The 22,917-nt window shown below is 48.8% G+C and overlaps 10 protein-coding genes across 10 annotated transcripts, besides 2 other annotated features; 6 read left to right on the top strand and 4 right to left on the bottom strand.

Annotated features, from left to right (window-relative positions):
- Window positions 1-454: 454 nt before the first annotated feature.
- Window positions 455-2,635, top strand: FPSE_05958 (uncharacterized protein; the record flags this gene model as incomplete). Its single annotated transcript, XM_009259076.1, has 2 exons — window positions 455-1,011; window positions 1,069-2,635. 2 exons carry the CDS (start codon window positions 455-457, stop codon window positions 2,633-2,635), a joined length of 2,124 nt encoding a protein of 707 aa, XP_009257351.1.
- Window positions 2,636-3,214: 579 nt separating this feature from the next.
- Window positions 3,215-4,030, top strand: FPSE_05959 (uncharacterized protein; the record flags this gene model as incomplete). The annotated part of the gene is made up of 1 exon (XM_009259077.1): window positions 3,215-4,030. One exon carries the CDS (start codon window positions 3,215-3,217, stop codon window positions 4,028-4,030), a length of 816 nt encoding a protein of 271 aa, XP_009257352.1.
- Window positions 4,031-4,816: 786 nt separating this feature from the next.
- Window positions 4,817-4,841: a microsatellite.
- A 588-nt stretch (window positions 4,842-5,429) lies between these two features.
- Window positions 5,430-5,466: a microsatellite.
- A 180-nt stretch (window positions 5,467-5,646) lies between these two features.
- On the top strand, window positions 5,647-6,883 carry FPSE_05960 (uncharacterized protein; the record flags this gene model as incomplete). Its single annotated transcript, XM_009259078.1, has 4 exons — window positions 5,647-5,990; window positions 6,054-6,295; window positions 6,349-6,584; window positions 6,638-6,883. 4 exons carry the CDS (start codon window positions 5,647-5,649, stop codon window positions 6,881-6,883), a joined length of 1,068 nt encoding a protein of 355 aa, XP_009257353.1.
- A 1,093-nt stretch (window positions 6,884-7,976) lies between these two features.
- Window positions 7,977-10,300, bottom strand: FPSE_05961 (uncharacterized protein; the record flags this gene model as incomplete). Its single annotated transcript, XM_009259079.1, has 3 exons — window positions 7,977-9,002; window positions 9,053-9,990; window positions 10,051-10,300. 3 exons carry the CDS (start codon window positions 10,298-10,300, stop codon window positions 7,977-7,979), a joined length of 2,214 nt encoding a protein of 737 aa, XP_009257354.1.
- Window positions 10,301-11,066: 766 nt separating this feature from the next.
- On the bottom strand, window positions 11,067-12,080 carry FPSE_05962 (uncharacterized protein; the record flags this gene model as incomplete). Its single annotated transcript, XM_009259080.1, has 1 exon — window positions 11,067-12,080. One exon carries the CDS (start codon window positions 12,078-12,080, stop codon window positions 11,067-11,069), a length of 1,014 nt encoding a protein of 337 aa, XP_009257355.1.
- Window positions 12,081-13,806: 1,726 nt separating this feature from the next.
- Window positions 13,807-15,151, top strand: FPSE_05963 (uncharacterized protein; the record flags this gene model as incomplete). The annotated part of the gene is made up of 3 exons (XM_009259081.1): window positions 13,807-14,442; window positions 14,495-14,917; window positions 14,972-15,151. The coding sequence occupies 3 exons, from the start codon at window positions 13,807-13,809 to the stop codon at window positions 15,149-15,151; spliced, it is 1,239 nt and encodes a 412-aa protein (XP_009257356.1).
- Window positions 15,152-16,080: 929 nt separating this feature from the next.
- On the top strand, window positions 16,081-16,467 carry FPSE_05964 (uncharacterized protein; the record flags this gene model as incomplete). The annotated part of the gene is made up of 1 exon (XM_009259082.1): window positions 16,081-16,467. The coding sequence occupies one exon, from the start codon at window positions 16,081-16,083 to the stop codon at window positions 16,465-16,467; it is 387 nt and encodes a 128-aa protein (XP_009257357.1).
- A 739-nt stretch (window positions 16,468-17,206) lies between these two features.
- On the top strand, window positions 17,207-18,420 carry FPSE_05965 (uncharacterized protein; the record flags this gene model as incomplete). Its single annotated transcript, XM_009259083.1, has 2 exons — window positions 17,207-17,730; window positions 17,784-18,420. The coding sequence occupies 2 exons, from the start codon at window positions 17,207-17,209 to the stop codon at window positions 18,418-18,420; spliced, it is 1,161 nt and encodes a 386-aa protein (XP_009257358.1).
- A 175-nt stretch (window positions 18,421-18,595) lies between these two features.
- On the bottom strand, window positions 18,596-20,269 carry FPSE_05966 (uncharacterized protein; the record flags this gene model as incomplete). Its single annotated transcript, XM_009259084.1, has 1 exon — window positions 18,596-20,269. The coding sequence occupies one exon, from the start codon at window positions 20,267-20,269 to the stop codon at window positions 18,596-18,598; it is 1,674 nt and encodes a 557-aa protein (XP_009257359.1).
- Window positions 20,270-20,912: 643 nt separating this feature from the next.
- Window positions 20,913-22,696, bottom strand: FPSE_05967 (uncharacterized protein; the record flags this gene model as incomplete). Its single annotated transcript, XM_009259085.1, has 3 exons — window positions 20,913-21,253; window positions 21,301-21,981; window positions 22,030-22,696. The coding sequence occupies 3 exons, from the start codon at window positions 22,694-22,696 to the stop codon at window positions 20,913-20,915; spliced, it is 1,689 nt and encodes a 562-aa protein (XP_009257360.1).
- Window positions 22,697-22,917: the final 221 nt, after the last annotated feature.

Raw genomic sequence — 22,917 nt, 5'->3', positions numbered from 1 at the left:
GACCAGACTGGCCGAAAAGGCGGTTCTGGGCGTTTTGATAGCAGTCTGAAACATCCTTCGGGGTGGCCCGAGGAGTCCAGAATCGACACGATCAGAAGATAAACGAATGGTGACAGCTTCCCAGTTTGGACACCTCGGGCGCCTAAAGCGGTTGATTGCGCCATAGCCTGGGTAGGGTATCCGGCACTCACGCAGTAGCGGTAGAGGTAGCCTGTCAACCCGGGGTAATAGACTTTGTCAAGATTACGATCACCGGGTGAAGTGATGGTATTTGACGCGTAGCCTTGTGGAAACCGGGCGGAGGGATATGCCAGGATGATGTATAAAGTAGTTGACATTCCTCGATCGTCCCGACATCAGGTCCATGCATATCACTCTCGTTCTATTACTCAGGGATAGCACTTGACGCTTGAACCTGCTGTGGTATCAACCACTTCAAGAGACTATCTCCACAATGACACACCGTCGAGGGGCAAGTGCCAGCATGGCACTGCTACACAGCTTCACCCTTTGGACACTCCTGGTTCTATACACCAGTTCAGTATCAGCCACAAGTCTCCCAGGTTTTGGTCTAAAGCTATACGATCCTCTCTGCGCCGAATCCTGTGTTCGCTCCTTCTCTTCTCTCAAGCTTTCATGCTCTATCGTCAGCCAGGGCGTACACAAACGAGCCACAAACTCGCAGGTCTTTACCCCACCAAAGTGCAAAGCCAACAATGAAGCATTCTTGGCATCTGTGGCATCATGCTTCAACACCAAGTGTTCTGAGGAGAAGATGTCTAAGCTTGAGGCCTACTGGGAGGAGTCGGTCACTGGCACAAACAAAGTCCCTGCTAAGTGGACTTATAACGAGGCTCTTGCTGAGGCTCAAGAGCACCCGCTCAAGTATCAACTGAAGCCTACAGACTTTTCCCTCAACGAGACATCAATAGCTGAGCCTACAACTTATCTCAAACAGTGGAATCAACTTGGAGGATACAGGAATGAGATGGAAATCGAATCAAGATATAGGTATGCTTTACTTACTAGCCTTGTACTCTGACAATACTGACTCAGGACCTTGAATAGTATCATCCTTGTCGTCATTGCACTTGGTCTGCCAATCGTCATTACATGGCTGGGCTACATGCCCTACATCCCAACAGTCTACGACAAACTCAAGCCATTCATGCTCTACCCCAGCACAATAGGCACCTACTCTGTCCGACCTCTACCATTCAAGCTCGGTAACGTCCCAAACATGGGTCAAGCAGCCTTTATCGTCATCTTCGTATCTCTCACAGTCGTCTTCACCTCCATCGACTACGACGTCCGTCAGCCTAATTCCCGCTTCGAAAGCACTAAGCGCGAGCAGTTGGCTTACTTGATATACCGCACTGGGTCCTTCGCATACGCCCTCCTCCCGGTGATTGTTCTCTTCCCCTCAAGAAACAACATCCTCCTATCGCTGTCCAACTGGTCACGATCAACGTTTATACTTCTTCACCGCTGGGTTGGACGCATTTTCACGCTTCTTGCTGTTCTTCATGCTATATTTGCCTTGGCTGCTTCCAAGGACCGAGGCTCTGCTCCTTGGAGATCATGGGGTGATAGTACGGTTATTCTCTCAGTCATCACCACTGTTGGAAGTGGTCTGTACTTTCGAAAGGCCCACTATGAGCTCTTCTTGTTTATGCATGTCATCCTGGCCGTTTTCATTGTTGTAGGATGCTGGTACCATCTCATCAAGCGTTATGAGGTTATCGGCCTAGATTTCCCTCGCCACTCGTATGGTCAGGAGATTTGGCTCTACCTGACCTGCGCTATCTGGTTCTTTGAGCGTTTTGTGCGAGTCATTCGTGTTGTCAGACTGGGTATTCTAAGATCCAAGGTCAAGGATATCGGATCTGGCTACGTCCGCATCGACATCCCTCACGTCCGCTGGGGTTTAGATCCAGGCAAGCACGTCTTTGTCTATTTCCCAACTCTAGCTCCGCTTCGACCCTGGGAGAACCACCCCTTCTCAGTCATTCCCACTGTTGCTCTTCGAAGTCACGGATCGGCTTCATCCTCCACAACCCCGGTCTCACCAAGCGGTTCTTCTGGTCTCGAAGACATGGAGAAGTCAGTGACACAAATTGGATCCAGAACCGTGCTACCATCAGCCGAGAACTCAGCTGGAGTGACCCTTTTCATCAAAAAGTCGGCAGGTATCACGAAACATCTTCAGAGTCACGACAGGCTATTTACATTCCTCGAAGGCCCTTACCCCGGTAACGACACGAGGCAGATCCTCCGTTGCGACAGACTTCTCCTGATCGCAGGTGGCGTTGGCATCACGAGTGTTTTCGCTCTGGCCCACAACCACTGGAACGTAAAGCTGGCTTGGGCCGTCAAGGAGGATGCGCGCTGTCTCGTCAACGAACTGGAACCCGCCATGGATGCCATCAGTACCGCACAGGTGGACGTCAGAGTGGGCTCACGGTTCAATGTGACTGCTTTGATCGAAGAGGAGTCTTCTAGAGGATGGGAAAGAGTTGGAATCGTGGTTTCAGGACCGGGATCGCTTTGCGATGAGGTACGAGCGGTCGTGGCGGGTATAGCACGGAACTCCCAGACTGTTTTTGAGCTTGAGGTGGATGCATACTCTTGGTAGTGAGTTAGGGGGCACTTCTCTAGAGCAAGATCTCTAGAGTGTCGAGGATAGGATGTTTTGTCTTTGACAGACACGTGGCGTTTCAACTGAAATCTTTTATATTCTCTTGCACAGTTGAAGACTGTACATTAATCGTGGTCCTGCGAGGCCAATCGCTGTCAGTATCCGAGATACCTACATGGTTGCATTTTATAGTGTCCATTCTGCTCTATGGTTCCCTCAAGTGCAGCGCCAGTGCCACGGTCGAGTCAAGTTCCCCAGCTGTAAATCTTTCTTCGGCCCCCTGAACGGGACATGTCACTGTCCCCTATTTAGAGTCTTTGCCTAGGCCCTCTAGAGCCTCTTGGGTGAGTCTCGATCTGTGCTCTCCATTTTTGGGATCAACGGTCAGCCCCTATTGGCCAAATGAGAAGATCGATCTACCGCCAGCATCGATAGCCTACAGTAGTTCACAATAGTTTATTATGATCATTTAACTGAACAGGAATTATAATAAAAACAAGCTCTACTGCGCCTTCAGTTTTCCATTTAGGATTTGTTCATTCCCATTTTCTACCGACCTTTGTCACTCGTTTCACAATGGTTTCTCGTACTTTGTTTGCTGGGGCTTTAGCTGTGTTCTCCTCTCGAGCTGTCATTGCTGGACCATGTCGTGTAGTTTCTTCCACCGAAGCTTCATACTCGACCACTCTCGTTGTTTCTTCTTCCACTGAGGTTCAGTCCACAGGGACACTGGAGACTTCCCTTACTGTACCGACGACCGATGTCACAACTTCTACTGTCATTGAGGAGGCTACTACGGTCACTACTGATGGTTTGACCACCACTGGATCCGCCACTACCGCAACCACCATCGCCGAGTCTGCCACCACTACCACTATGGCCTACGCAGTCCCCACTTCCTTCAAGCTGCTTGCTGATGGCAGTGATGCCGATGGCTTGGCAGTAAAGTCAAATGGCAATCCAGGCGGCTCGTTGGTCTTTGGTGAACTCCCAAATTATGAAGAGGTTGTATTCAGCTTCGAAGAGGAGACAGGCTCTGTCCAGTATGACTCCAAAGATCTCTGCGTTTACTACGGCGATTCAGATCCGGCGGCCCAGATCATAACGTGCACAACCACACTATCTGGCAGACAATTCCCCCTTAGCTGCGAGAAGCCCGACAGCAACCAGCTCAAGTGCACGACACCAGGGAAGACGTGTTTTACCGCTGGGTCTAGCCCCATAGCCGAATGCGCTCCTACTGATGAGGATTGGGTTCAATTCTTCGTTAGGCCGTACATCAGCGGCTCATTCCTGCTTTACCTTAGTAACAGGAACGCTATAGCTGACGAGCTTGATGATATGGACTTGAAAGCTGTTGATCTTCGACTGAGGGGAGTGACGGATACCTAGTTAATGTCACCCATTGGGTTGTGAGGGCACGAGGCAGTCGCTAGCATTTGTATTGGTGTACCTATATTCTTTTTACATATATTTAGTTGAACATGGGTCCTTTGTAACTTAATTCCTGGAAGTCTGCTGTCTTTTTTACGATTAGATTTTGATTTGACAGTGTTGCTTCTGGTGATTCAATGTTTGGATTTGTTCCACAGCTCTAGTGTGGGGTACGCAGGGCGTATCTTGAAAAGCAGTGAATTACCCGTGAGTCTGTTAGTGCTGAGGTGACTTGGTTAACAGCTAGATGAGACTCCGTAGACGACCGAGTGGTTGGACTGCCTAAAACAGAGAAAAGGATAGGAATATCTAGATAATTCCATGTCGCTTGGGAGGAACTGGAACCATTGAACCTATCTCTACCGCTGATTCAAAGAGCTTTCTTTCTAAACACTGTTCGTATCTTCTTGTCTTTTGCGAAAGGTAGAGTGCATCTCGTGTTTGTGACTACGACTTGAGAGTCCAGGGTAACCATGCGAGCCTCCGAGTTCGGGGATCATTGAGTTTCGGCTGTCAGTGGGATGCATCAATTAGTAATGATACGGCTCTACTAAGTTCATTAGTCAACAAAGGTTAAGGCTTTTAAAGTTGTCCGTTTCCCGGCGGTGAATGAACAAGATTCGGGATATCGGGTTGATGGAGATGAAGAAAGACGCGACGTAGGTGGCTTCTGCAAAACATGTTTAAACTATGTGCATGGGTCGTCGTCTAACCTGATTGATGAGTCCAGGCCGGCCTTCGTTTATCGCATCGCATCACATCACATCACCAGTAGTGATGATCTTGACTAGAGTGTCTGACCTTTGGCTGGCCCTTGCATTCAGAAACAGATGTTTGGACCTATAGGAAATAATCTAGAAGAATGAAGCAGGTTCGTATCGTTCGGACTCGTTTGCAGGCAACAGTGAATCCTTCCAGTTTCAAATAGCGGAGTAATTAAACTGTAAATTTCCTCGAGTTGGCCGAGCCCTGTCAGCTAGCCTTGCTGCACTGCAACTGAGACAAAAATACATACCTAGACCTGCATCATCTGCCGGTAAATTGGTACAGACGCTATGGCCTGTCCCTTGTAGAGACAGGGATCTGCAAGTCATTTGCCGCCGGAACCGAGTAGGGACGAAGAGTCATGGCCAATTCAAGACGAGTCGGCCAACTTTTGGCGCCGAAAGAAGAGCGACGATACCAAGTCTAGATCTAGACTCCTTACTAGGTAGGCTACTGGTAAACTTCAGCTTGAAACCGTTCAACGGCTTCAACGATGGCGACAAGCGATGGGCCGGCTAAAGTCAATCGAGCCCGCTTACGCTAGATCAAGGTCTTGCCAAGATGCAGTTCAACCATTGAGAGAGGGATCCAGACCACTCATCACCACTACCACTACCACTACCACTACCCCGGATCCGTCTTCCTCGGTCGGTATTTTGGGTCTCTCCATGGCCCCCGCGTCCGCCTGCATTTGCCCCATCTCGTCCCATATTCTGTCTCGGTTTCTCGCTCTCCACAACCGTAACTTTCCTTTCCCTTTCCTTCTTCTTTAATATCTACTGTGAAAGACAACAACGCCATGAGCAGGAATGGCATCGCCCCCGGACGCAGCCCTGACGATATCGTCCACTAGCGTGTGTGCAGCCCTCATCATCGCCCGCTGCGTCTACCGTCTGGTGTTTCGATGTCACATCCACCCAACGTGCCATCGTCGCTGGCGCAGCGACGACTTTTACATGACCATTGCCATTCTGCCCCTCATCGGTCGCGCTCTGTGTATCCTGTACTCGTTCTACCTCAACCCGAACCATACCTACCACCCGGCAACGCAGGCTGAGGCAGAGGGCTGGGGTGTTGATGTGCAAGATTTGAACGGCGACAGGGAGCTTTCGCACAAGTTACTTCTTCCCGCACGAATCTTTTACGCAATGTTGTACGTATAACTGAATCAATTGGGTGATTAGTCTTGACTTACTGACTGACCTTGGACAAACAGTCTGTGGTGCTTGAAACTTGGGCTGTTGGCGTTTTATTCCCGCTTCATCGATGTCTTTCGCTGGGGCAAGATGGTTACAGATGCGCTTTGGTGGTTCATCATGGCCACATTTGTCGCAGTCTTTATAACAATCCTGGCCGAATGCCGACCAATGTCACTGTACGTTTTGTTTGCTCAACAACAAGTAACTCTTACTGATAGACTTTATATTAGAATGTGGACGCTCGATTATGATGATAGCAGTACGATCACCAATTCGCTACTACCCAAACAATCGCTAACACTAACATGATAGAAGTTAGATGCAACCGAGCCGTGGGTAATTTGATCCTAATGGCAGTCTGCAACATTATCCTCAACGTCGCCCTCATCATCCTCCCGTTTCCGATGCTGCGACACCTCCGACTCGATCTCAAAGAGAAACTACAACTTGGCTTCTTGTTCAGCGTGGGCGCTGTGCTGGTAGCCATTACCATCCTCCGCCTCCCTTTAATCCTCAACCAATCCGTTTCGCAAAGGTCCCGATCAATGGTACGTCGACTGTTTATATATGAGTGGTGGATTTGTTCTAACACCTTGTCTAGTGGGCTTCGATCGAGATCCTTTGCTCATGCATAGTCGCCAACACTCCCTTCTTTTATGCCCTCGTAAAAGATCTAAAACGACAACACGACGACCGACCCGAGAGATCACCGTCCAACGCTACGAACCCGAGCGACTTTTACGACCTACAAAGCCTACCCTCTTCAGCAGGCGCGCCGATACCGATACCACCAACGATATCGCCCGCCACATCGAAATGTTCTATCAAATACTGCGAAAATGTTTGAACGCGATAATAATACGTTATATATATCTATATACCCGAATAATGATACCCAATTTATTAAGATCTTCTGAGTGCATTTATTCGTGATGCTGGTTTGGACACTCGCGGGGCATTGACATGCGCAGCGAGACGCTCAATGACGCCACTGCATTTTGCGTCTGTATGAGTTCTTTCGCAGGGTCAAATTGGAACGACCAATTGAATGGTATTTCAAGGCGGGCGTAGGCTGTCCTGTATGCCCTAAAACAAGTAATGATGAAGTTCCATGCAATGCTTACTTCCAGCCCGTCCAGCGCGTTTGCTCGTCTCCCTGGACAGGCGCCGTCACTGAACATTTTTAGCGGGGCTTCCCGGCGGGCTTCCAGGCCTGTCGTCGCATTACATTGTCCCGCTCGTGACATCAGCTTCCTCAACCAACACAGCCTCATCGGTCCAACCATCAAACATGATCAATCACTAACGATAACTAACTACTATAGACATCAGGCGCGCATAGCCCGAATCTTCCTTATCCTCAAATCCAACCCGACGCGTCCTCCCCCCCTCAGCTTCTCAGCTCCCGAGGCGAGACGACACCTGGGAAGAGCTCAGCAAACCCTCTTCGCACACGACCGTGCTGGATAATTGTCCGCCCCAGCGTTATCACCGTCGAACCGATCCATATATCCTACTGCACAAACACGATTTGCCTCCTCGCCGAGTCGGACACGAGTTTGTCGCGGGCGGTCGTCGAGTCAACATGGTTACTGTCTGATTGAAGCCCATAGTGCATGTCGCACCTGTGCAGACAAGAGCAATCAGAGGACGGCGGTATGATGGCATTGTACCGACTAGCGCTGCGCTCGCTATCGCTGGTCGCTGTAAGTAGCGATCAGACCGTCAAAAGTTGACATGTCCGTATTGCCTACTTCAAGACACTTGATGCATCGTGCGCAGGATACCTCCATTTGAACCGGACATGCCAGAGCCCAGCGCTCACAATCGCTAGCACCCGACCATGGCTGCAGTCAGCAGTCAACTACTACACGGATGAGGCACATCGACATTAACAAACTACTCGCATAACTTCGTCATTCATCATTATCATAACTCTATCATGATACCAACGGCCAGCGACGCAGATCCCTGCAAACCTCCATCCATGTGCAGACATCCCCATTCGGCATCCCTCCCCCTGCCGCGTCTCGCCTCCTCCAAACTTCACTAAGTACCTCCTTCGAAGACTTATAACTCTCGAACCCGCTTCTCGAAAACCCCTTGTCCAACCACTCCGCGATATCGATCCTTTGCCGCCCTCTTGCTTCCGCCCCCGCGATAAATGCAGGCCATGCCGTTCCTGGCCCAAGCAGATTGTTCCTCTCGAGTGCCTCGTCGAAAGCGTGTAATGAATCAACGACGTCATTGACGCTATCTTGAAGAACCAGCGGGTTCACCTTGCGAATTCGGCGGTAGAAGAATATTACAAGTGCCGAGGCCAAGGCGCGCACCATGTGCATGTGTGGTGTGCCGCCGGGAGCAGAGTTGGGGCTTGCACTCATGGAAGGAGACCCTTTGCCGTGCCGCGAGCGGAAAAGACATACTGCGTTCTCAAGGTATGATGCTCGCGGCTGAAGAGCCATGAGCGCTTCTGCGTCTGGCTTTTTCTGTGCAGAAAGCCGGTCCATGACATTCGCTAGTCTGGTTATCTGCGACACGAGACTGAGCCACGTCTCGGGTACACCGTAGATCTGCATGTACATGTTCTCATGGTCCTGTGATACATCCGCCAGGTGAATGTCTTTGATGTCGCGTTTTGCCTTTTGGCCGTGCAACTTTCGTGGTTCAAGGTGGAGGAAGTTGTCCAGTGTCATGTCCGGATTGATGGACTGCACGGGGACAGCAGCTGGTTTGCCGGTGCTGGCATTGCCGTTGCCGTTTGAACGTGTAAACGGTGTTTCGATGGCGTGATTCTCGTCATGGAAGACGTTTAGACTCTCAGAGACAATGCGCATCCAAGCATAGATGTTATGTAGGAGGCGGGCGCGACGGGAGATGCTGGGTTTTGTGAGACCGCGCCAGCTGATGAGGCGTTCCATTTCGGTGAGACACCATCGGGTGCCTGTCTCGTTTCCCGAAAGAAGCTGAGCATGTCAGTTGTGACAATCGTGTAGTGAGTCAATGTTTTACTTACTGCTGTTGCCAACACAGCGCTTATGCCCATTAACTGCTCCTTGTACTTTGCCTTGTTCGGCCCAGGTTGAGATTCCTTCTCCAGGCTGACTCTGAGGTGTTGCTTGGCTGCTTCGTAAGTTCGACTTGATACAGACTCCCAATGGTCGCCAGGTCTCGCGAGACTTGGGAAGGTGATGGGGTTTAGTGAAAGATGGAACGCGGACACTGCTATTAGTGCATAAAAGGTAGACAGATTGGCACGCTTGATCTGGTCCTTGTTCACCTCCAATATGGTCAACTCGCTCAGTGTCATGATGGCAGACGGATAGTGGAGGGTCCTCCATGCCGACTTCTCGTTGATAGGTAGAGATCCCATCTGACTGATGACATCGTCGTTGAAGTGTTTTAGTAGCAGTGGTGCATCTGTCTTGAGATCCAGTTGTGGCCATGCAACGTCGTCAGTGACAGGCTCAAAGGGTATCATCGCATCCAAGGACTCTGAGAATGACTCTTCGGGCCAGTTGATATTCATGGGCAGTGCGTCAAAGTTCTCGTAAGGTAGCTGGGGTGGATTGTCAAGAACGCTGACATCCCAAGTGAACAAGTCGCCCCAGTGCAGAAAGTCCAACGACGTTGTTGAGAAGTCATTCGGGACGACGGTCTCGTCAACTATCTGATCAGGATCGTTGTCAATGGGTTCTGAAAAGTCTTGTGTTTGAGGTTCACTCAAGGTATCAAGGTCCATTTCGTTAAAGGAGACATGGTCCGAGATGGCAGTCGTGGTAGACCGGGAAGACTCAAACTTGAAGACCTGGAAGGGTCCGACCTCGCAAATACTCGCTGCATCATCGTGAACATCAAGACCTTTTGACTCTTCGTCAATTTGGTTGAGGGCAGCTGTCACTGTGTAAGGGACATTTTTGAGGAGAGCATTGCTCATCAGCTCCCTATCAGCCTCTATCAAATAGTCAGCTCCACTATCAAGATGTTCACATATAATAAGAAAGTCGGACTTACCAGTAAACAAATGCCGTCTCGAGTACTGCTCTGCCCCAACCTCAGCCGCCTGTGTTGGCTGTCTATCATAAACCTCTCTCCCTGTAGAAATCAACCACCGCAGGGCAGGCGTGAAACCCTCGCACGTCAATCCAGCCTGAATACATCGATTGCACTTGGGCAACGACTGATCGCATTTGAGATGTCGTTTGCGGCACGTCTTACACCCGCCGAAAGAGTGCGTGCGTCTCGATCGAGAAGAAGTACCCATGACGATTGGATCCAAATCCGGTATGCAAAGTCCAACAAGAACTCTTGAAGAGGAGGCCTGTGTAAGTAATAAAACGAATGAGGAAGGCCTCGCAAGGGGATCTGGGGGTAGTTTGCTTAAACAGGTGGTGAAAAGAGGAAGGAAATCGGGATCTCATTCCTCTTTCGATGCACTTATCTTTCGGAGCAGCCGGGTCGCCGACCAATCAGAGGTAAACTGAGTCAAATCGAGGCTTGTTCTGGGCTAGTAGACTGGGACTAAGAGGTTCTAGGGCGGGTTCTCTCCATGTTTCGTTCTCTAGTAATGGGGTCGAGATTCTGGACAGCGAGATAGCTATTAGATAGATATGCTAGTTACTGTATTCTGTGGGGAAATCTTGACATGACATGGGAAAGGGCGTCAATCCGGGGTCTAGTTGTGGGTATCTCGAAGTGGAACTTGTCACTAGTCGACAGCCCTGGGGATCATATCAATTATCGAAGCATGGCAAAGATAACTTCAGATACAACTTGTGGCAGATTTGTCCAAGTTCAGATGGGAAATGGATAAAATAATAAATAATTTCGACCTTCGAGGTAAAGAATACGAGACAAGTCACGATAAATATGCCATATGATCGAAGTTGAACATTAGAGCTGTTGGGGCATCTCACAAACTGAAGTACTTCACTGAACCAAGGCAAATGTTGTTAAAAGTAATTGAAATCATTGAAAAATACGCTATGCTTAACTATTTACACCTCTTTCACAGTTTGATACAGTATCCCTCAAGCCTTAGCATCAGACGAAAACAACTTCTCAATTCGTCGGTTGTTCCACTCCCAAGCAGTAACATCCTCGTACTTGCAAGGCATGCCCTCCTGAATAAACTCCTTGAGAGGGAAAAGAGAAGCACTGCGGTTGGGCTTGGCAAAGTAAGCGATAGAGTAACGCTCAGGGATGACCTGCTCGCCATCGCTAGCCTTGATGGAGGGAGGGTATGTCACGCGGTGGCATGCAGCCTTGAATGTGTCGTTGGTCAAACGCTGCAGGGAGTCGCCAATGTTGAGGATGATGTCTGTGGGAGCGGCTGACTCGACATTGTTGAAGTGACCCAGGTTCTCCTGGTCCTCGACTTGGAGGCCACCGACAGAGTCCTGGAAGAGCATGGTGATGGTGCCAAAGTCGGTGTGCTCGGCGATGCGTGTGGCGCTCCCGTCGGCAAGTTCTGAGGCGGGAACAGCTGGGTAATGGAGGATGCGGAACTCGTTCTCGGCACGGTTGTGGAGGGACTTGAGGTGGTCCGAAGAAACACCAAGAGCGATAGCAAGAGCCTCAATAAGCTGCATCTCAGTCTTGAAAGCTTTCTCATAGAAACCCTCCATAAACTTGCGGAATCCGGGGAGCTTCTCCTCGGGAACCCAGATGTTATCGACCAGCTCGTCGGTCGCGGAGCCAAAGTCGACAGTCTCCTTGATATCGCGGGTAGTCTGAGGTCCAAGACCCTTCTCGTAGCCGCTGATGTTGGCGACGTTCTCTTGGCCGACGAAGGAGTAGCCACGGTTGGGGTTGGCTTGGGGAGGGTGCTTGGCGATCATCTTTGTCTCGAGGGGGAGCTCGAAGAAGCGCTTTGTTTGGGTGAAGAGCTCGTGGATGTCCTCGGAGGGGATGCTGTGGTTGACGAGCTTGACACCACCGCGCTTCTTGAGGAGACGGAGGAGGGAATCGCAGAAGTCCTTCTTCTGGTCCGGTGTTCCGAAGAACAGGGACATGTCGAGGGTGTCTACGTTGAGGGCAGCCATGGTTGTTGTGTGATAGGTAGGGGTGAATATGATGTTAGACAGGTTGTAGTTGAAGGTAATGGAAAAGCAGTTGTTATTGTTTGTGATGATGGAGTGATTGATGTTCGATATGATGCTGTCCTACAGACACTATATATACAATGTGATCGGAAACTGTTACTTGTTTCCCCATACTTTGGTCTTCCATTTTAGTTGCCATTATTATTCAACGTATGATTCCACTGGGAACAATTCCAGAATCCTAAAGAGAATGGTAACTCCCTATCAGTAGGAGCCGTGTTAAGCCGATGCAATGAAATCAGCTGAGCCAGTATGCATTACGATTCGACCCCGGATATGTAGATCAAACATGGCAAGTAATGAACAAAGATAGTGATCCCGAAGCATCGACACTAAACAAAGCTACAATCATTCCCCAGACAGTGAGTCGGATCGCTTATCGTCGCTGGTGGTGAGATAAGGATGAGTCGAGTAGCTCCACAAGATTGTCAATTGTTAGCGCTTGGGCAAAAGTATGTTGATAAGTACATGAGAGAAGAGGAAAGAGATCCCGAGCTTGTCAAGAAAGACTGCACTAGTCTGATTACCCTATACTTGTCTTACGAATAAGTCATTTATTGGATTAAATATCGGTAGATGGTTTAGAGAGTGGACAGTACAGTTATTGTTGTCCGGAGAGTTGATCGGAAATCTTCACATTTGAGTTTCGCTTCATGACAAGTTGTTCAAATTGACCAGCAAGATGGATCTTCCCAAGAATGTGACATGACTTCAACTGACCAGACTCAAAATGGCTGATCAATGCGCCGGCGCATGCCGAATCGGATACCATGGCCAAAGCACTGGATGCGACACCTACCTGGGGAAGATTATCTTTACCACGCTCGGCACGCTTTCCGGAGTAACAGCAGATTGAGACGCGAAAGTATGTCTGGATGCATAATTAATACCGTGCATAACGTTGCAGCAATGGCATGAGCTCACTCACGTTTGTGAACTGTGTTGCATTAAAAGTGGGATGAGGACTGATGAAGGGAGAGCAAATGCCTCGTTAATCGAAACACGAAGTAACCCAAGCCGGGTCTCTGGGAAATTTCACAAAACCTTGTTATATCGCCCTAATTCAACAGCAGAGACCACTTGCGTAGGCCACGTTCAAGCGACACTAACAGACTAGAAGACCAACAGACGCCTCAACGGTCTCTGGAACATTTCTAGAAGGAATACTTCAATTTACACATCAACTAGGTAAAACAAGAAACATCTCACTTCCACCGCGCTCACAACGCAGTCAAGCCTCAGCAGCTCAAATAGCAACAAGAGTTGGGCTAAAAAAAAGACGCCCAAGCCCCAACATGGCACAAGCGGAAATGACGGACCTTCTGGAAGAGGGGAATCTTACAGTTAAGCTTCAGGCTAATTCCTAGTCGGGCCCCCAAGAGATGATCTCCTGAACTGCCGCAAAGGCTGAAACGCGTCCACGGACGGAAAAAACGGGCGCGCTGACGTCTTTTAATATACGGCACTTCATGCCGCCTCACAATCTCACCGGAAGGCAAAGTTTATTATTGTCGTACAAAGCAGGGAAAAGGGAGAAGGAGGGAGGGGATATATAGTCGCACAGATCTCGTCATACCAAACAATATTGTCCTTCCAGCAACACACATTCATTTCCAACTTGACCTCATACATTCTTTACTTTCTTTTTTTCTTGTTTCATCTAACCATGCTTTCTCTTAAATCACTATCGGCCTCGCTGGTCGGCGTCCTGAGCCTCAGTGCCGGCGCTGCCGCTGCGAGCAACTCGGAGCTTGTAGCCTCCACCTATTTCGCTGGCTTCCACGCCAACCGAGGATTCCCTGTCTCGGCTATGCCCTGGGATAAATTCACCGACGCCAAGTACTCCTTTGCCGAGACCACTGAGGATGGTGGTCTTGACCTTTCCAAGTCCCAGCCTGAAGAGCTGAGCTGCTTCGTCAACGCCGCCAAGAAGAACGGCGTCAAGGCTCTTGTTTCCATCGGCGGCTGGACTGGTGCCCGTTACTTCTCTACCAACTTTGGCAACGAAAAGAACCGTACTGCTTTTGTCAAGACGTGTGTTGACTTTGCCAAGGAGCATTCCTTGGATGGTCTGGACTTTGATTGGGAGTACCCCAACAGGCAGGGCCTGGGTTGCAACACCATCAACGAGAATGACACTGCCAACTTCTTGGAGTTCTTGAAGGAGCTTCGCAAGGACCCTGTTGGAAAAGATCTCTACCTGACTGCTGCTGGCTCCCTGTTTCCTTGGAATGACAAGGCTGGTGCCCCATCCAAGGATCTTGGGGGCTTTGCTGATGTCCTGGATTACATCATGATCATGGTAAGCTGACATGGCTATGAAGAAATGAGCTTTATTAATAACACTTCCACAGAACTACGACCTTTACGGTGCCTGGGCAAACGTAGCCGGCCCCAACGCCCCGCTCTACCGATCTTGCGACGAACGCAACAACATGGGCTCTGGTGACGAAGCCGTTACCAAGTGGAGCGATGCTGGTATCCCTCTTTCCCAGATCGTTCTTGGCATGCCCAACTATGCCCACGGCTTCAAGGTCAACGCGACATCTGCCTACAACAAGAACCACAAGCTCAACCTGTACCCTGCTCAGAACTCCACCGATCGCTTCCAGGGAAGCAGCTGGGACAACGATCCTCTCATCGACGCTTGTGGAAACCCTAGCCCTCCTGGCGGCACCTACCCCTTCTGGAGTCTTATCAAGGAGGCCAAGTTCCTCGATGCTAGCGGTAACCCTGCTCCTGGTATTGCTTACACTTGGGACAAGTGCAGCAAGACTGTAAGTCAAAGCCTGATTATCTAATTGAAGTATGTTTGCTAACCCACGTGACAGCCTTTCCTTTACGACGAGGAGAAGCAGATCTACGTCAGCTATGACAATGCACGATCTTTCGCTGAGAAGGGCAAGTTTGTCAAGGCCAAGGGACTTGGAGGTTTCGCTACTTACGAGGCTGGTGGCGACTACAACAACATTCTGATCGACGCTGTTCGAGCCGCTGTTGGATTGTCTTAGAGGCTGTGTGTCTATGAGTGATCTATCTCAACTGTCAGGAGGAATTAGTGTCTTGTGACATCTATAGATGAATATGATGTTACTCAGTCCTGTCAATGGGCATGAAGATGAAAATGATGTGAGCAAGTCCAATGTCTGGGGATACACAGACAATACATGCATCCAACTCGTGATGGGAAATCGATGATTCTCGATGAGAAAATACCATGGTAACTGTATATAAAAGACGCCAGGTGATCTAACATGAGCTTGGCAATTATTCCGGAAACCCCGGAGCACAGCAAGGCCTTTTTGATGTATCATCTACCGAGATGGACTGCGCCCGCAATAACCTTGTTATAGCCACATTAGGATATACCCAGCGCTATTACCGACAACAAACCAAGACGCTCATAACCACTAGGGAAAGGGAAGCACAGAAACAAAAGGTGATACGAGATCCAACATGAGAATTGGAAGTTACGTTGTATAGGAATAATTTAATCTCCCCATCCAACCATAGCCTGTTGTCTCACCCTGAAAAGGAATTATCTCATGATCGACAGCTTACTCATTGAGAATGTTTCACTTTCCAGTGTCTTACTGGCTCGAGATGTCTTGGAATAACGTGATCAGCACTGTAGGACTATTATAGGGTGATACGGGCTAGGGATTCAGTGCATGCCTCGTAAAATTTGCAAGTGCTTATGAGCGCGTCACACGGCATTAAGCCAAGGCGTGCTGTGTTGTCTGTGATGAGGCCTCGATATACTATTATTAGATACTTGACGTGTAGAAAATGAGGCATTGGAGAATATTGGTAGGACAAACTACATGTATAAGAGTTCACGACTTTTTCTGCTAACCTTATTGTAAAAAGACATTCCTCATCCGCTTCCAACATTGTTCATTAAACAATCTACAACCAAACTCATACAATCTTCTCCATCATGCACTTCACCGCCATCATGACCGGTGCCGTCGCGCTTCTCGCCTCAGCGACTTCGGCCCAACCAACAACCCGCCAGGCCCCTGTTGCATACGCAAACGTCATGGTTGTCAATGCCAACGACCACAGCCAGCAGCCCGTTAGAATTCCCCTCGCGCAGCTCACGACCCTCAAGTACTCCGTCACTGAGCTGCGTCTCATCAGCCTCAGCGTCAACGTCCCCGAGATTCCTTCACCTGATGTCAAGGATGTTGTTTGTCAGCGATACCAAGACAAGTACGGTATCCAGTTCGGCAGTACCGAGTTTACGGAGGGCAAGCCTGCGCTTATTAGCACCAACCCTGTTGATTTCGGCTGGGTTTTGTGCTACCACAAGAGAAGCGACTGATCTTGTCAACTGGCAAGGTTAGATGATACTGTAATTGAGAGAATTTGGGTTAGAAGAAACAGGCGGGGAGGAGTTATGGCTCATTAAGACTGTACATACTGTGATTTGCAACCACGGGTCTGCACAGGGCATTTGAACAGAACGCAAACTTGACTGTGGCACAGTGAGGAACAGGGCAGCACATTTAGGAGAACTTTGAATGTTAGAGCAACGTGTGTTTAATCTTCGATGATATAGTTAGAATTTGTTTACCAATTAAATTGCCATCTTACTTTATCATCGTCCTTAGCTGTCTATCAGCTGACCATAGTGTTAGTGTTGTGAAATGCAGTAATATTTGCTCAGTAGCCTAATTTCTAAGCATGACAAGTGCCCTGCAGTCTTTGACATGGATTCCACGGTGCTGCCCCGCGGCGTTTACTCCAAAAATAATCATTCCCCGGAACACCGTGGAGCCTTGTAATGTCATTTTGAAGACCTGGATAATATCGAAACCGCCACGGAATGGAATTACGTCTGGAGGAACATCATGAAATAATGGAACATGATAAAGGTTTGGAAATAAGCTTAACAATCAATAAAGCAGCAACGTTGAAACGTATTACTTAGCTTAAAGATTATTTAAATATGCCAAGATTCCGTGCATTGGCTCTCTGTTAACAAATACTGACAGCTCGTCTTAAGTCACAAGTTGATACAATATACAGAAAAATAAGAAGACCAACCAAAGACTTCCAGCATGTCCACTAAATCAAAACTCTGGCAACCCCTTAAGCTGGGAAATGTCAACCTTTCCCACCGGATTGCTCTCGCCCCCATGACCCGTCTTCGCAACGATGACGATCACCTTCCACTTGACTCAGTAATTCAGTACTACAGCGACCGCGCCAGCATACCAAGAACCTTGGTCATCAGTGAAGCGACTGGCATCTCAAAGGCCGCTGAAGCAGCTCCCAGTACTCCCGGTATCTCCAGCCGCAATCAAATGCAGCGATGGAAGAAGGTCTTTGACGCCGTGCATGACAAGGGAAGCTACATGTTCATGCAGATTTGGGATCTTGGAAGAGCAGGAGACCCGAACTACCTCAAGAGTCGTGGGTACAAATACTCGTCCAGTAGTAATATTCCCATGGAGGGGTATCCTGTTGCTCCCGAGGCGCTCACGGAGGGTGAGATCTGGCAAAAGATTGATGAATTTCGAAAGGCTGCCAGGAATGTCATTGATGTGGGTGGCGATGGTGTGGAGATCCATGCTTGCCATGGGTGAGTCTATCCAGCTTTGAGAGTATCGTAAGTGGCTAATGTTTAAATCTCAGATATCTCATCGATCAGTTCATCAGCGAGGGTGTCAACAACCGAACGGACAAATGGGGCGGCTCAGTTGAGAATCGTGCTCGTTTCCTTCTGGAAGTCGTCAAAGCTGTGGCCGAAGAAGTCGGACCCCAACGAACAGCCATTCGACTCAGTCCATTTGCAACCTTCCAGGCTGCTTACACTGCCAACCCTTGGGACCAATTTGGACATATCGTTGCAGAACTCAAGAAAGCTCAGTACAAGCTGGCTTACATCTCTTTTGTCGAGCCCCGCGGTAACCCAGCTCAGACCGACATGACAATCCACACGCTTCCTGGAGATAATGTTAACCCCTGGGGAGACAAGAAGCCAAGTCTCGATCACTTCCTAGAGATGTGGGATAACCAGTCTCCCGTCATCGTCGGTGGAGGTTATTTACCCGAAAATGTTTCGACAGCTGTTGATGGTAGCTACAAGGGGTGGGATGTTGTGGTTGCGTTTGGTCGATGGTTCACCTCGAATCCAGACCTGGTCTACCGCGTCAAGAATGGTATTCCGTTGACGCCTTACAAGAGGGAATACTTCTATGCTGCTAAGAGTGAGTTGGGATACAATGACTACTCTTTCAGTCAGGGATTTGTTGAAGCCACCAAGGCCTAATGGTCGGTAAGATTGGCTTAGAATGGAGGACTGTCATTACTGTTGAAATATGTAGATTTTGACATTTAGATAGATATTGGTTTCATGTTTGAAGTTATTTGTTATTAGACACTGCTTTCTTTACGATATTGGTAGTGCCAAATTTATTTCTTTTTATATCTACTAGGTCTTTGCCTTACTTGTTAAGTCTAGGAGCTCTCTCTGGATCTCTCCACCAGAGACAAGCCTCTTTCCTGATTTCGTCCTTCTCAACCTTGGTATCTCCTGGCTGGACAACAATTTGTAGTGGTGACTCATCATCTCCGTGATAAGCTGGCCACTCAGGACTACCAGGGTACCTGTGGCTATTGGGATTTCCAGCCGTGACAAAGCTAGAGAGATATCCGTGGTAGATATGGCTAATCTCGGGATACTGGGTAGACTCCCCATTCCATGTGTATGCAGTGTCTGCTGTGTGTGGAATTCCCTGCCAGGCAGGGAAGCTGTTGTTGGTATTGAAGCGGACTTTCCATGTGGGAACGCCGGCAGTGGAAGCTCGGTATGCTGTCTCTTGACCAGGGCAGATATAAGCGTAGTCGCTCCAAGCGGCCGAGATACGGTTGTATTGAGTGCTGTTTGGCGAGTTTGCAAAGGGTGAGTTGTCGTACTTTGCCGGATCAGGATACAAGGCGCTCAGCTCGGATAAGTCTTTCTTTGTTAAAGCAGGCGAGATGTTGTGAAGATAGTCCAAGAACTCGCTATCCGTCTCAAGATTGCCAGGCGTATAGAACTTGCCTTCGTCATTGACATTTGAAGTAATAGTTGGAACGTGATAGAATGTTCCATCGTATCCAGACTGAGAGCCGGGCTTCTCAAATAATGGTCCTCCTTGCACAGGCTGGAAGGGCCATGTCAATACGTCATTGTAATCGTAAAAGATCTTGGTGCTGATGTTTCGGATGCTGTCGATATCTGCTTCTCGCAGGCATTTGAGGGTAGCTTTGTTGGTCTTCTTGTTGTCACACCCAAGGTATGCAGTGTATTCGTCGTACTGAGTCTTGTACAGAGGATATGTATCATTGGGGAAGGCTCTTGACGTGACAGATCCAGATTGATGAATGGCTTGGGCGAATAACGCTTTGTTGTCCTTGCCGTAGTTGTGGAAGTAATGGATTCCAACTGAGTGTCCACCAGCAGAGCGACCGCCGATAGTAACAGCATTCTTGTCACCTCCAAAAGCTCCAATGTGTTTCTGAACGAACTCAAACAGTAGTCGCTGGTCGCGAACACCGAGGTTGGAAAGACCCTCGTCTTTAAAGAGTTTAGATGGAAGAAAGCCGAGGGAATTGACGCGGTAGTGAAAGTTGACCACAACAATGGGTTCTTTCGATGAAGCTGCGAATGCAGCACCATCGAAGCTAGCCCAACTTCCAGAAAAGAAGGCACCGCCATGGATCCACACGAGGACGGGGAGCTTCTTACTCAACGGCACGCCTTGGGTTCGGAACACGTTGAAGTTGAGACAAGCCTCGCTTTGTGACTCTAGGGGTGTCTTGGATGCAATTTCCTGGATACAGGTCTTTCCGTAGCTGTCGGCGCGTTTGACGCCCTTGAAAGGCTTGGGCCATTCGGCGGCTTTGAAACGTCGATGACCTGTAGGCTGGAGCGCGTAGTCAATACCCATCCATGCATCCACAGTCGCAGGTAGATCCTTCTTGGTGAGGGTACTGTTGACCGTCGTTCCTGAGACACTACCATATCCTTCGAGCTTGACGAGGTTGTAGTGTTCTCCATGTGTGTGAGGTGTTGCAGAAACCTGCTGTACTGGGCTAAGGGCCAGCAACGTGCCAAGGTTCGTAAGAAGCTTCATACTGGCGGAGTCGGAACAGCACTGATGGAGATGAGAAAGACAGACTGGAGACAAATTTGTTGTTTATTTTATATCACTCAAACCCATGACGATCGCCATTACCAAGAGTACTTGCGTGCCTCCCCGCAAGCATCATCAACACGGATCTGCCCCACGACATGCGGGTTCATTGTGTTTATCGCCTGTTTAGGTAGGAGACTAGGAATAAAGCCTGTTCGATCGGCAAGTGAATACAACACGAACGACCTAGTCATGACTGTGGAGTAGTTTATGGTAGCATTATAGCCCGGAGTTCGGGTGTAGAAGTAGCGCCGAGCGACATTCGCCGAATTGCGCAATGCCCATATCTGTTGTCCGGTTGGCAAACTAAACCTTAATCTGATCGGCTTCTACTTTGTCCTATGTTTTTCGAAAGACTGCCTTTCATTATGTCGTACATGAAATTATAATATGTAGTGAGTGGTATTACGTCAATTTAGTTCACGCCACTAGAAACATCTGAATTTACATACAGTTACCATGATCCCGTATGCACGACTTCCCATAGCACTCGTATCTGAGAGAAATCACCACGCCTAATCTCTCTGTATCTGGACACTTGGGCCTCCCCTGAAACCAGGTCGTTCGATGCCGCAACTGGAGACTATGCTCTGCTGGCACGACTATTGCGTCTGCTAGCTCTCCACATCTCCTCAGCCTCTTCCATAGCATCTTCTTCAGTGATTGCAGCATCCTGTGTCCTAGTCTTCTCGAGAACGTTTGCTGCTTCAGCCGCATATTCACATTTCATTCGTATTTTTCGCCCATACTTGAAGAATAAGAACGGAAAAGGTACACATGCCAATGCGAGGAATGCCGGTACAGAACTTGCCCAGTGAATACCGAGATTCTGGTACATCTGCTTTGTAAATAAGGGAAAGGCAGCGCCAAAAAGAGATCGAATTACTGAGTTGGCTGCCATGACGGACGCAGCGAAGACAACATCTGAAGTCTATTAGCACGGAATAGTTTGGAAGGATTGACGTGCTTACATGAATCGATAAGGTAGTTCATTAGTGCCATGAAGACTAACACAAGACCCCAGGCGAAGAAGACAGTACCAATGATGGGGACAATCCAGTGAATGCTGTCAAAGCTAGTCCACGCAAACCAAAACAGACCTAAAGGAATAAGACCACAGCCCATCATTGCGGGTGGTAATCTATCTTCGGGTTCCAAAGGAGCATCTCTGGTACTAGCTGCCTTGGCATAGCGCTTGTCCTCGTACATAAAGGTTAAGATGGCCAGTGCAACTCCGACAATGATACCAAGAAACGCAAGTCCGCCAACACCTTGATTCCAGCCTCTTCCGCCTTGGAAAACGATGGGGAATGCTGCAAAACACATGTACATGGTGCCATAGATAATGGAGATGTAGATAGATAAGATTAAGATGATGGGTTCTTTGAACAAAAGTACCCACGGCCTTGTCAAAGTCGCTTTGAGGTGGTGAGCTGCGGACCTCGCTGGTCTATCTACATCATAACCCGAGATATAAGCTTTGCCTGTGGCCTTTGACAGTCTTTCAGCTCTTTTTCTGAGGATGTATGGTGCATAAGTCTCTGGAATTATAATTGATGCAACGATCCATATAGCACCGATAAAGATCGCCAGAAGTCCAAGGAGCCAGCGCCAGCCCTCAGTTTGAGCCAAGAAGCCGCCTATGATGGGGCCTGAGACAGTTAGTCATATATACTCCAGACAGACAATGATGATCTTACCGATGGCAGGTCCTAGGAATGGCGCTCCCGAGAACATACACATCGCCATGCCGCGTTCTGACTTGTCAAACATATCCGCAATAACAGCTGGTGCGTTGGAAAGAGGTGCCGACCCGATGGATCCAGTTAGAAAGCGAAAGACCAGCAACGCCTCGATGGAATCCGCCCCAGCAGACCCGGCGGCGAATGCTGTTCCAGCCATAAAGCTGACAAAGAATATCTTTCGTCGACCAAATTCTTCAGACAGAGGAGCCCATACCAGGGGTCCTAGTGCGAAGCCAAGAACATATAGTGATATACCGAGTGTGGCAACCTCTGAAGATATATTGAAGTATTGTATCACTTGCTTCATCCCTCCCGAGTAAGCTGAACTGGCAAACGACGTGGCAAGAGTAGCAATAGCCTGAAGGCCGGTAAAGGACCATTTCTTCCATTTGGGGAATGCCATAGCGTTTTCTGGATCGTTGGGTTGGAATGTAATGACATATGGAGACTCGTCCGTGCCGCTTCCTGGATATTTTTGGCTGAGAAGATCCTTGGTATCTATCTGCCGGTGACCCAAAACACCTGATACGCGTTGGTACAAGGTACGAGTTTTCTGTTGTAATTCCATGGTTGTATCGTTCGCAACTGTGTCAGAGGATAGCGAAGGGGTATCGGAAGCCATGGTCAACTAAGTATTTAGGTCTTTTGTAACAAGGACGAAACTAGAGGATAGACTGTTGGCTCCAGAATCATCTATAAGTTCCAATGGATCATGTTCAAACTAATAAAGAAAAATAAAAGAAAGATGAAAGGGATGAGAAAGTATATCGAAGCATGGGTCAAAGGTAAGGTCCATCTTCCCGCGGAGTCAGCGTCGGGATTATGCATAACCGACAAAAACCC

Source organism: Fusarium pseudograminearum, chromosome 2 (genome assembly GCF_000303195.2).
Source record: "Fusarium pseudograminearum CS3096 chromosome 2, whole genome shotgun sequence".
Lineage (NCBI taxonomy): Eukaryota > Fungi > Ascomycota > Sordariomycetes > Hypocreales > Nectriaceae > Fusarium > Fusarium pseudograminearum.
The sequence above is the reverse complement of the archived record's forward strand: the minus strand, read 5'-3'. Positions and strand labels throughout refer to the sequence as shown.